Source organism: Giraffa tippelskirchi, chromosome 5 (assembly GCF_054371585.1).
Source record: "Giraffa tippelskirchi isolate mGirTip1 chromosome 5, T2T-mGirTip1v1.2.pri, whole genome shotgun sequence".
NCBI lineage: Eukaryota > Metazoa > Chordata > Mammalia > Artiodactyla > Giraffidae > Giraffa > Giraffa tippelskirchi.
Window position 1 is genome coordinate 126,968,168 of NC_137279.1, and position 12,610 is coordinate 126,980,777.

At 35.5% G+C, this 12,610-nt stretch overlaps 1 protein-coding gene across 8 annotated transcripts in view; it reads right to left on the bottom strand.

The window, feature by feature from the left end:
* ABCD3 (ATP binding cassette subfamily D member 3) overlaps positions 1–12,610 on the bottom strand; it is an 84,407-nt gene that overhangs the window by 56,329 nt on the left and 15,468 nt on the right. For all 8 annotated transcript variants that reach the window (XM_081486237.1, XM_081486230.1, XM_081486233.1 and 5 more), the window contains exon 2: positions 784–820. In XM_081486237.1, the coding sequence (XP_081342363.1) occupies positions 784–820 (37 nt within the window). The remainder of the gene's footprint in view (positions 1–783; positions 821–12,610) is intronic.

Here is a 12,610-nt window from a genome sequence, read left to right on the forward strand (position 1 = left end):
ATATGAATTACATCTCAATAAAACTGTCACACAAAAAAGAAATAACTGATGAATACAGGTGTCTGTTAAAAGAGCTGTTCATCAGAAAGATATCTCAAGCTTACAATTTACCATAAACTCCACTTAGTGTAAACAGAAATAATGGCTAAAAAAGTAAAAGCGACTTTAGGCTGAATTTTAGCAATATGGTATTCATATCAAGAGATGTAATAGTGCACATGCATTCCATGCTAGTCAGACCATTTCTGGACAACTACATTTTATCCTAAACATAGTGTCTGGAGGAACTAACTAGTACAGATCCAGAGGAATGTATACATAATTGAAGAACAATCAGAAACCATGTTACCCGAAAAACACTTGAAGGAATGAGAACTGCTTAGCATGGGGGCGGGGGGGGAAGATTCAGAAAATACAACTATCTTCAAACAACATCAGTCTGTTAGAGAAAACAGAGTAAACTTGTTCTATGTCTCTACAGAAGACAAAACAGAATCTTACAGAGGGAAGATTAATTGCATCTTGGGTTTGAACTAACAGAGTTACAGCTATCTCCTAGGTAGCACTTTCCACCAAATGAACAGATTCAAGTAAATACTAGAAGTCACCTATCAAGGCTTTCTATTTTAGCAATAATTTCTATAATATGTAGTGGGTTTAGGATGATACTTAAGTTCCCTTCTAATCCTAAAATTCCATGACTTTATCCTAGTTCAAAAATATATAATGAAACAAATGAAGTAAATGCATGAAATCCCAAAGAGTAGATGATATAAATTTTACCTCATTGTTCTGTAATGGCGGTTTTCCATTTTTCTTACTGCAGAGAAAAAGAAAAAAGAGCATGAGAGCTTTATTTGCAAATTGTTTCCATCATAAAAAAATTATTTTAAGAAATAAAAAGAATATACCAAATTCTCCGAATGAGTTTCTTCTTTTACATGTCATACTGAGACAGAATATATTAAATACTGCCTCTTACTAAGTATAATTCACAGAAAATGCTCAATAAATGTTAACTACCACTATCATGTGTCAGGCATCACATTGTAATTTTTTCATATACACACAAATACACTTATTCTACAATTTCTCCCATGAAGATATGGAATCTATCTTTCCATCCTTGAATCAAGGCTTGGCCATGACATTAGCAAACTGATACAAACAAAGGCCTGAAAACATTTCTGTACTAGGCTCACTCTCTTGCTGCTGGGAATCCTTTCCCAGCCATGTGAGTGAGCCCAGGTTAGTAGCCTAAAGGATGGGAGACTATGTGTCATTTCCACGTTACAAATCAAAAAACCAGCTTGCTCAAAGTAGTTAATCTACCACTTGAATCCAGATCTGACTACTAACCCAGGCTTCCTCCCCTAAACAATATAATAACCAAACTTGGCTTCTGTTTATATACACTACAACCTCACCCTATGCTTCTACATAATATTGATCACACTTAAAATCTCTTGTTTAATGTACGTTTCCTCCCAGTAAATTAGTTCCATGAAACCAGGAGCTACTGCAGGTTGGTCTCTCCAAAGGAGAGTACAAATGTCTATTAGAGATGAGCATCTGTGAAAGAAAGGCAAAGAAGGAAAGCTAGGCAGAACTCAAAACTGTGATACACACCAACAAACTTTCAGCCAACCAGGTGGGAAGCCCTGAAGCAAGAAATGTTCATCCTAGTGCTCTGAGATGGGATGAAATGGTAGGGTTTTTTAAACCTCTTCCTAACTTGATAAGCAAATCTACCCCGCTCCAGAGAGATCATGACCTTGGAGAAGGTAGCTCTGCACCTAAGGCAGACCCCAAGACCTGTGCAGAAGGGGTTACCTGGTGATTCGCACTGCTCATAGCTGGACAATAACCCCTTCTTTGAAGGGGAATCTGGATAGCACATCTCCTTTTCTACTACAAGGGTCATATATTACCCAATCCTCTATGTTCAATACCTAGTTGAGCCCCAGCGATTTGCAGATTGAACATTTTCATTACAAGGACACCATGTCACTAAGGCTAGAAAGACACACAACTACAATGTGGTAAATGCTATCATTTTTAAAGTGCTTAGGCATATTACTGTTTCTAATTTCAACTATACTGTAGAATTGCTCATTTGTTTTTAAATTTTCATGAGACTACAAAACCGTTTCAGAAGATGCCTTTTATATATATATACATATTCAAGCATGCATAGTTAATTATGAGCCCCTTTTATAAGGCTTTCTAAATTTCCTTTTTAAAGAATTCTTTAAAGTCTCCTCAGTTTTGAACATGCCAGCTATATGTGATTTAGTCACTAAGTCATGTTCAACTCTTGTGAGCCCATGGACTATAGCCTGCCAGGCTCCTCTGTCCATGGGATTCTCCAGGGAAGAATACTGGAATGGGTTGCCATTTCCTTCTCCAGGGGATCTTCCTGACCCAGGAATTGAACCTGGGTCTCCTGCATTGCAGGCAGATTCTTTACAGATTGAGCTACCAGGGAAGCCCTTACCAGCTATATAAACACATATAAATTGCTTAGGATATATGAGAGCCGTATACTAGAATCCTGTTTAATGGATTACATTTTTTTTTTACTTCATATGTCAAAAAGATTATTTTTTTTTTACTTTATACATCTAAAGGGTGGAGAGAACTTAATGTACTTCCAAAAACAAGATCTACTAGCAGGCAGATTCAAGTCTAACAAAAATTCAGTATTTTCCTTTTTTTGATTTTTATCCTATGAAACTAGAAAGGCTCTACAACAGACATGTCTTTTACCCTTCTATGATGCTTTTGAACTGTGGTGTTGGAGAAGACTCTTGAGAGTTCCTTGGACTGCAAGGAGATCAAACCAGTCTATCCTAAAGGAGATCAGTCCTGGGTGTTCATTGGAAGGACTGATGTTGAAGCTGAAACTCCAATACTTTGGCCACCTGATGCGAAGAGGTGACTCATTGGAAAAGACCCTGATGCTGGGAAAGACTGAGAGCAGGAGGAGAAGGGGACGACAGATGATGAGATGGTTGGATGGCATCACCAACTCAATGGATATGGGTTTGGGTGGACTCCAGGAGTTGGTGATGGACAGGGAGGCCTGGCATGCTGCGGTTCATGGGGTCGCAGAGAGTCGGACACGACTGAGCATCTGAACTGAACTAAACTGAACGTTTCTTTTGACTACCAAAAAAAATCAACTTAGAGCTAAATTAAATTCATTAAAATAAAAGCATTCAACGTGTTCAAAATACATTACCAATATGAACAGAAAATGGTGACAGTCACTCAGTCATGTCCGACTCTTTGCGACCCCATGGATTATAGTCCACAGAATTCTCTAGGCCAGAATACTGGAATGGTTAGCCACTCCCTTTGTCAGGGGGTCTTTCCAACCCAGGGATCAAACTCAGGTCTCCTGCATTGCAGGCAGATTCTTTACCAGCTGAGCCACCAGGTGAGGTACCTGTAATCTGATTTGGAGCAGTCACTAAATATCAGCTGTTTTGTTATATCTCAGGGTATAACCAACTGAAATTATTTTTAAATCTAATTTTGTGACTATGTGAATGATGACCTTAAACCAGTCTATTATATCAAAATCGATGTTATGTTCAGACAGGAGCTGCTCATCTATTTTCTTCTTGCTCAATAAATCAGCACACTGATGGCAGTCCTGTATCAATCCTTTTCATTGCCTTCCCAATAGCACAGCCTGGGCAGAGGGAAGGAAGAGAATCACAGTACCAGGATAAGATATATAAAAACAATTTGGTTGCTAGAGTAAGAAACAGAGGCACACAGAAAAGATACATTATCAAATGCACATGTTACTGAAAAGACAGGTAAATTATAAAATAACATGGTCAAGAATCATTCAGACATCTACTAATTGCTTACTGCATGCTAAGCACTGTTCTAGATCAGCATTTCTTGAACCTTGTGGTCTCAGGATCCTCAAGAACTTTTATTTATTTGTGTTACATGAATACTTATCACACAGAATTTCAACCTCAGAGATTTTTAAAAAATACTTATTTACTCACTTAAAGATAATAAACACATTACACATTAAGTAAAATTTTTATTAAAAAAAATAACCAGAGGGATGGGATAGGGAGGGAGGTGGGAGGGGGGTTCTGGAAGGGGAAATCATGTACACCCATGGTGGATTCATGTCAATGTATGGCAAAACAAATACAATATTGTAAAGTTAAAAAAACAGATAAATAAACTAATTTTAAAAATAAATAAATAAAATAAAAAATTTTTTAAAGCTGTATTTTCCTAAAAAAACAATTTAGTAAGAAAAGTGGCATTGTTTCATATTTTGACAAATCTCCTTAATGTCTGGCTTAACAGAGGACAAGTGGATTCTCATATCTGAGTCTGTATTTATTCTATCTACCGCAATACAGATCTGTTGTTGTTGTTTAGTCGATAAAGTTGTGTCTGACTCCTTGCAACTCCATGGACCGTAGCCTACCAGGCTCCTCTGTCCATGGGATTTCCCAGGCAAGAATACTAGGTAGCTGTTAAACAGGAGTATTCCAGTAAGTGTGGATATTCTTCTGTGATACTATAATGTGACAATGCAGTCTGAAAATTGTATCAATAAACTTGTATTGATACAATAAAATTCACTAATCTATATTATATTCCACTTTCAATGGCTTTTTACCCATTCCAGATTTTCTAAGATCACGTATTAGTCATTTGGACAAAACTGCTTCACTGAGTTCAACTGCAGGCCTTCCAAATGCAATACATTTTATTGTACAATATTTTTCAAAATTACACTTGTTAATATTGCCACCAATCTCACCAGAAAGGCCTTAAGCACTGGGAAGCTAGCAAGCTCATGGTAGCAGACAACTTTTTCAAATTCTGATTTTTCACTTGAAAGCTTAAATTATAACATTAGCAACAAATACTGCCAGTTGTTTTTCCTTGAAGGCAATACAAGAAAATGTCTGCAATATTCAAGGCTGAATAAACACTGTTATTCAGTCTTTCTTCCATGTAAAAATGACGTTACACACACACACACACAAAGCAGCTAGTTCAGTTCACAATTCAAATAGCTGAACAGTGCTTTCTCTGAAGACAACCTCCGGACTTGGTATACTGCAAGAAGTATTTTTGCAGATTTCTCATTTTTCTTTGCCAAAGACAGTACAAAAAAGAAAGACAATAGTAACCAACTATTTATAAAATAGTCTATGAGGGTTTTATCCAAGAAATGCAACATCAGGTTAACATTTGAAAAATCAATGCAATCCATCCTATTAACAGTTTAAAAAAGAATAAACATACGATCATATCAATAGATACAGAAAAGGCCTTATGACAAAACCCAACACCTGCTCATCCTAAAAAACTCTCAGACTAGAAATAAAAGAAACTTCCTCAATATAACAAAGGACATCAACAAACACCCACAACTACCACCATACCAAATAACAAAAGACTTAATCCCTGTAAGATCTGCAACATGCCAAAGATGCCAACTCTCAGCACTTTTACCCAATATCATTGCCGAAGTACACACTGCAATAAGGTAGAGAAGAAACAAAAGGCACACAGAGTGAAAATGGATAAGTAAAACTATCTTCATTGCAGACTCTATTAACATTTATATAGAAAACCCTAAAGAATCTACAAAAAAGCTAAGGGAGTTCAACTAGTTTCTAGGATACAACAACTATACATAAACATCAATTGCATTCTACATATGAGTGAAGAACAATTAGAAATTGAAATTTTAAACATACCATTTTCAAAAGCATCAAAATATTAAATATTTAGTATTAAAATGAAAACAAACAAAAAAAGATGCACAAGACTTGTGTGCTGAAAACTACAACACCCTGCAAAGAAATGTGCAAAAAAGACTAGAGAGATCTATCATGCTCAAGGATAAGCAGAGTCAATATTATTAAAATGTCAATTCTTTCCTAATTGATTTAGAAATTCAGTGAAATACCAATGAAAATCCTACCAGACTTTTCTGTAAAGAATAACAAACTGAATCTAAACTGTATATGTAAATGCAGAGGACTTAGAACAACCAATAAATTTTGACAAAGAACAAAGTTAGAGGAACTGCACCTGATTTCAAGGCTTATCATAAAGCTATACTTATTAAGAGAGTTTGATATTGGAGTATAAATAAAGGTCAAAGAAATAAAAAAGTCCAAAGTAGACCTACACATATATGGTGCCAAGGCAACTCATTAAGGAAAGGATAATCTTTTAACCAATGGTACTCGATCAACTAGGCTTCCCAGGTGGTGCTAGTGGTAAAGAACCCTACTGCCAATGCAGGAGACATAAGAGACTCAGGTTTGATCCCTGGATTGGGAAGATCCCCTGGAGAAGAGAATGGCAACCCAATCCAGCATTCTTGCCTAGAGAATCCCATGGACAGAGGAGCCTGGCAGGCTGGAGTTCATGGGGTTGCAAAGAGTCCGACACGACTGAAGTGACTTAGCACGCACGCACGCACAGGATCAACTGGACAGACATATGTGGGGAAAAAAAAAAAGGAATCCCAAACATTACTGCATACCATATACAAAAATTAACCTGAAGTGAAACAGAGACCTAAATGTAAGAGCTAAAACTACAAAATTTCTAGAAGAGAACAAAAGATCTCAGTAATCTTGAGTTAAATAAGTGAAGTAAAGTGAAGTTGTTCGGTCGTTTCCAACTCTTTGTGACCCCATGGACTGTACCCTGCCAGGCTTCTTCATCCATGGGATTTTCCAGGCAAGAGTACTGGAGTGGGGTGCCATTTCCTTCTCCAAAGAGTTAAAATTAAGATAAAGATTCGTTAAATAGGATAAACTGCACACAAAAGAAAAAATCAATAAATTAGAATTCATCAAAATCCTAAATGTTTGTTTCTCAAATAATGCTAAGAAAATTAAAAGACAAGCCACCAAGTGGGAGAAAATACATGCAAAATACACACCCAAGAAAAAAACTGTATTCAGAATAAATGACAGACTCTCACAATCAAGTAAGAAGGCAATTCATTTAAAGATTTAAACAAATATGTTGCCAAAGAAAATGTACAGATGAAAAATAAACAGGAAACATGCTCCATATCATTGGTTCTAAGGGAAATTCAAATTAAAACCACAATGAGAAACAATACATACATCCACTAGAATGGCTAAGATTAAAAAGACCGATCATAGCAAGTGTTATCAACATGTGGAGCAACTGGAATTTTTTTATACTGCCGATGGGAGTATGAAATGGAACACTCACTTTGGAAAAGTTTCTTAACAAGTTAAACATACACCTACCATATAACCCAGCCATTTCACTACTAAGTATTTGCTCAAAGAAAGTAAAAGTGTATTTCCATACATAGACCTCACACAAATGTTCACAGCAGCTTTGAAACATCCAAATGTTCAACAACAAGCAAGTGGATTTTAAAAATCAAAGTATTTCCATAAAATGTATCCAACAATTTAAAAAAATTGATGCATGCAATATGAATGTATCTCAAAATTATGATGCTGACTGAAAGTAGCTAGACAAAAATGTACATAGTTAGATTCCACTTATATAAATTCCAAAGCAGCCAAATCTCATCTACAGTTTTATACAGTAGGTCAGTGGTGCCTTTAGGCTGGTGGAGGAGAGAAGACTGACCACAGAAGGGCAAGAGGGACCTTTGGAGTGATGGAGATGTTTGTTATCTTGATTGGAGTGATAGTTTCACTGACGTTTACACGTGAAAACTTACTAAGTTGTGTTTTAAATATAAGCAGTTTATTATACATCAATAAAGCTTTAATAAAACTCTAAAGGAAAAAGATGACCAAAATCTAGGAGAGACATTTTCCTAACAATACAATATAAAAGTAAATTTTGTTTGTTCTTTATTGTTGGAGAGGTGAGGGAGAAGGAGAAGGAGTTAACTATTCTTTAATAAAGTCAACAAAATACGTAAAATTAATAAGCAGAAACTTCCCCCAACAAACTACGAGACTACGAAAAAGAAACTGACAAAAATTGAAGAGAAGCTTTCAGACAATTTCCAGACTAAGCAAAAAAAAAGAACACAATTCTGAAAACTTTAATCAGAGTTTAGTTATCCAGAACAGTAATTCTGATCCTAGAATTTCTCACTTAGTTCATTTTCCTAGACCAGTGTTTTCTAGACTTGGGGTAATGGATTAACCTCTCCTGAAGGAAAAAAAAATTCTTACAGACTCCAGCATTGCCTTAAATTAGTTCTTCTTTAAATATGTATAAACATAAAATTAAGTACAACTGACCCTTAACATGAGGTTTAGGAGCACTGATCCTCCATGAAGCTGAAAATTCACTTATAACTCTACAGTAGGCCCTCCATATCTAAGTTCCAGATCCTTAGATTCAACCAAGGATTGTGTACTACTGAAGTGGGTATTTAGTGAAAAAAATCCACATGTATGCAAACTCTCACAGATCAAAACTATGTTGTTCAAGAGTCAGCTGTATATATTCCTTTCCTTTACAGCTCCTCTACATTCACAAAATAAAATGTATCACTTAAAAACAAGCAAAAAGTTTAAAGCCAATAAAAATGGAATCAATGTTCATTTAAAGTGATAGGTGAGATAGCACTGCTACAACTAATCACCAGTGCTGGGATAAAAGAGTAGAAGCAATTATTTATGTGTTACATATTCCAGTTAATAGCTGAGAGTTTTTAATAATATTCATTATTTTTCCTTTGTAAACCATGAACTGGTTTTAAATCACTGCTTTATTAATGCTGATGAGATAATCAATTTATTACTATATCCCTAAACAAAATTCTAAAAATCAAAATACTCAGAGAAAATATCATAAGCCTTACTGCAAATAAATATTACAAATTGGTATTTATAGCGATAGACAGGGATTCATGTAATATAAGTGCTCACAAAAAGAGAACTCTGCATAAATAAAACATACATACACATATATATACACACATATATCCACCCACACAAGCATATACATACACACACCCACAACAGGTCACATGATTACTCAGCTCTGCCATCACTTTTCTCCCTCCAAGCTTTCATAAAATATCTTATTCAGTGTGTACCATGACATTTATGAAGGCTTCACTTGCCCTCAACACATCATCTACATGAAAGCCCTCTGTTCTTTTATCAGTTTCCGACAATTACAGTAGGAATTACGACAATTACGACACTACTCAGTTGCTCTATGTCTTTTTCACCGTTTAAATCCAAAGCTTCATTATAATAAGAGCTCAGTTACTCAGAAATTCTATGAAGACACGGTTCACCTGTAATTATCACTACAAAAGAAACTTTTAACAGCAAAAAAATTCAGTACAAATATAAAGACTTGATGGTTTCGAAACCTTTTCGATCCTAGAAAAGGTTTGTAAGAGTCCCCCGGAACGCAAGGAGAACAAACCAGTCAATCCTAAAGGAAATCAACCCTGAATACTCAATGGAAGGGCTGACGCTGAAGCTCTAACAGTTGGGCCACCTGATGCAAAGAGCTAACTCATTGGAAAAACCCTGATGTTGAGAAAGATTGAGGGCAGGAGGAGGAGGAGGAGGATGAAATGGTTAGATAGCATCACTGACTCAATGGGCATGAATTTGAGCAAAATCCAGGAGTGGAGGACAAGGGAGTCTGATGTGCTACAGGCCACGGGTTGGCAAAGAGTGGGACACGACTTAGCGACTGAACAACATAAATGTAAAAGTTAAAAATGATTTTCTTAGTTTTACATTACTACACATCAACCTAATACAGGTTCTAATGCAGCAGGTCTGTTTACTGTTTACATGCGGTCTCTTTGGAGACAATTAAACAACCATTCAAACACAGAGACACAAAAATCTGCAATAATAGTCATTCAGGTGGCCCAGAAGGTGCATATATTCTTTTATTTATAACATCACTAAAATGAAAACACAAAGTTAAAAAATTATCAGAATCATTAGATCCATTAGGGCCTAGAGATACCACTCTAGAACACCTCAGTCAAAACCATGATATCAGTTATCACCTGTACTCTAAAGACTCCCCAAATCTCTAGTTCCCTCATCTTTCCTGAGCTCCTGACTTGAATATCCATTTTTTAAAATTAGCTATTTGTACTTGTATCTACTGAAACTACTTTAAACTTTCCATGTATTTTTATGTCTGAACTTACTGTTCCACTCCAAATCTACTCTTCCATTTTCTCATACTGAAATGGACCCTAACTCAGTAAACGTACCTTTTTCTACCCAACCCCAGCCACAAACTTGAGAATTATTCTTAGATAATTTCCCTTTCGCATATTCTTTTTATCCAATCTTTCTCCATGCTCTCCTCTTCCTCTATTGCCCCAACTTCAATTCAGGCTATCAAAATTTCTCATGTACTAACAATTTTCCCACCTGCTTTCTAAGAAGGATTTTCCTTGTCATTTCTATTCTCTCCCAACGCACTTTCATAGCCATATCAAACACTGAGCATCTGTAAGGCGGGGGAAGCACACGTGTGCACACACAGCCAAGGTCAATCAGGGACCAGAAATAATGAAGAGCTGAACAAAGGTGGTGGCTAAGGAAATGGAAAGAAAGATGCAAAAAAAAACTGCTAGAAATAACAGGGTGAGGCAACAGATAAGAGCTAAGGCCTAACTAAATATGGAAATGAAAGAAGAACAAAGATTTAAAGAACCACGTAAAGATACTGGAGGTATTAGCTCCAAACTTATGCCCTGAAAGGCAAAGATCATTTTAACTCTTGCCTCACAAATAGTTTACACCTTGAGTGACCTGAGGACAGCGATTCTATTTACCATAATGAAGAATAATCACAGAAGCATTCAGGGAAATAATAATGTGAATGTGCTAATTTTCAGGTTCAAATAAGATAACTATATGGAATTGTCCAGAATATAATTTTTTTTAAGTTGAGATTTGAAGTTCAAAAGTAGAGATGTTAATTTTAAAGGAATTAACATGACAATGGACTCAACTTAGCCACTAAACAAAGGAACAACATGACAATAATGTGAATATACAATGATATAACTCCTTTGGGAAACAAAACTAGGAAAACTGAAATGTGAGTCTTGCATCTGCTTATTAAGATACTGTATTAAAAACTTTAGTAAGTTCTCTTTAGAAATTTGGTTTAAGTTGTTCCCTAACTAACAATGCTCCTAGGCACTTTAAGAAGCAAACGTTCCTCTTAAAATGAAAGTATGTTTACTATAAGCCTCAAAATTATTCCTACAAATAATTTTAAATAACATGTCCAGATCATAATCAAAGATAACCAAGTACATGGGAAACTAAACTCCATAACCAAGAACTAGCAGAAATCAGAGAAGACAAAAGCAGACCTAAAAAGATTTCAGATACTTGAATTTCCAAACATATCCTATAAGACAACGCAGACTGTATTTCAGGAAATAAAATAAAGCAAAGATATCTACCAAGACAAGGAAATAATAAAAAGCTACTCAGACTTAAAACCAAATGGAATTCTTAAAAATAAAAATAAAAAATACAACAATTAAAATTAAATATCTAATCAGTTGGTTCAACAGATCTCAGATAAAGGCTGAGAATATTCCAAAATGGAAGAAAGACATCAATCCACGAAAGTTAAAAGGCCTGTGAATCCTAAGCAAGATAGATAAAAAAATAAATCCACACTTAACCAAATTATAGTGAGCTTCAGAAAACCAAAGACAAATATAAATTCTTAAAAACTGCTACAGGAGAAAAAAAGAATAATTACCTTCAAAGGAGCAACAGTTACAAACTGACAGGTGACCTCTCAACATTAATAAAGGAAACCAAAAGATGATGGAATCAAATCTTCAATGTATAGAAAGAAAATTAGTGCCAATTTTACACTTAAACATTCATGGAAAAAAGACACTTACATGAATGAAGGCAAATAAAGACATTACCTGACAACATGGAGAGGGTTCATCAGGAGCAGACTTGTACTAAAGAAATTTCGAAAGGACATATTATGGGGGAGAGGAAGGTTGATCCCAGCTGGAAGGCACAGATTGCAAGATAGAATGGAAAGCAAATATGGCAAATATATAATTACCTCTAAGTGAATATTATATAAAACAACAACATAATGTCTTATGGTACTAAAAAAAAAAAAAAACACAACAAATGGCATCTAAATCAGGGGTAAAGTTAATGGGGTCACTGCTCTGAAGTCCTTTTACTGCCTGGGAGGATGATGAAGTATTTCTTATTGATTAATGGTTAGACTTGAAAAGATAAGCAGATGTCAAAATTTCTAGGGTAATCAGTAAATTTTTTTTTTTTAATTTAAATAGAGAACAACTTCCAAACAACTAAAAGAGGTAAAAACAAAATGATGAAAAAACAAACCAATACTCTAACCACAAAGCAATTTTGCTGGTAATTAACAGCAAAAAGAAAAATACAAGAAAAACCCCTAAATGTTTGGAAACTGTGGTAGATTAAATACTGAGACAAATTCCTAAAGTGGAGGAATCTTCTCCCATCCTTCAACCTGGGCCAGGCTTGTGACTTGCTCTAGTCAACAGAATGTGTGGAAGCCTTTTCTGCTTTCACCTTGACTTCTTGGAATG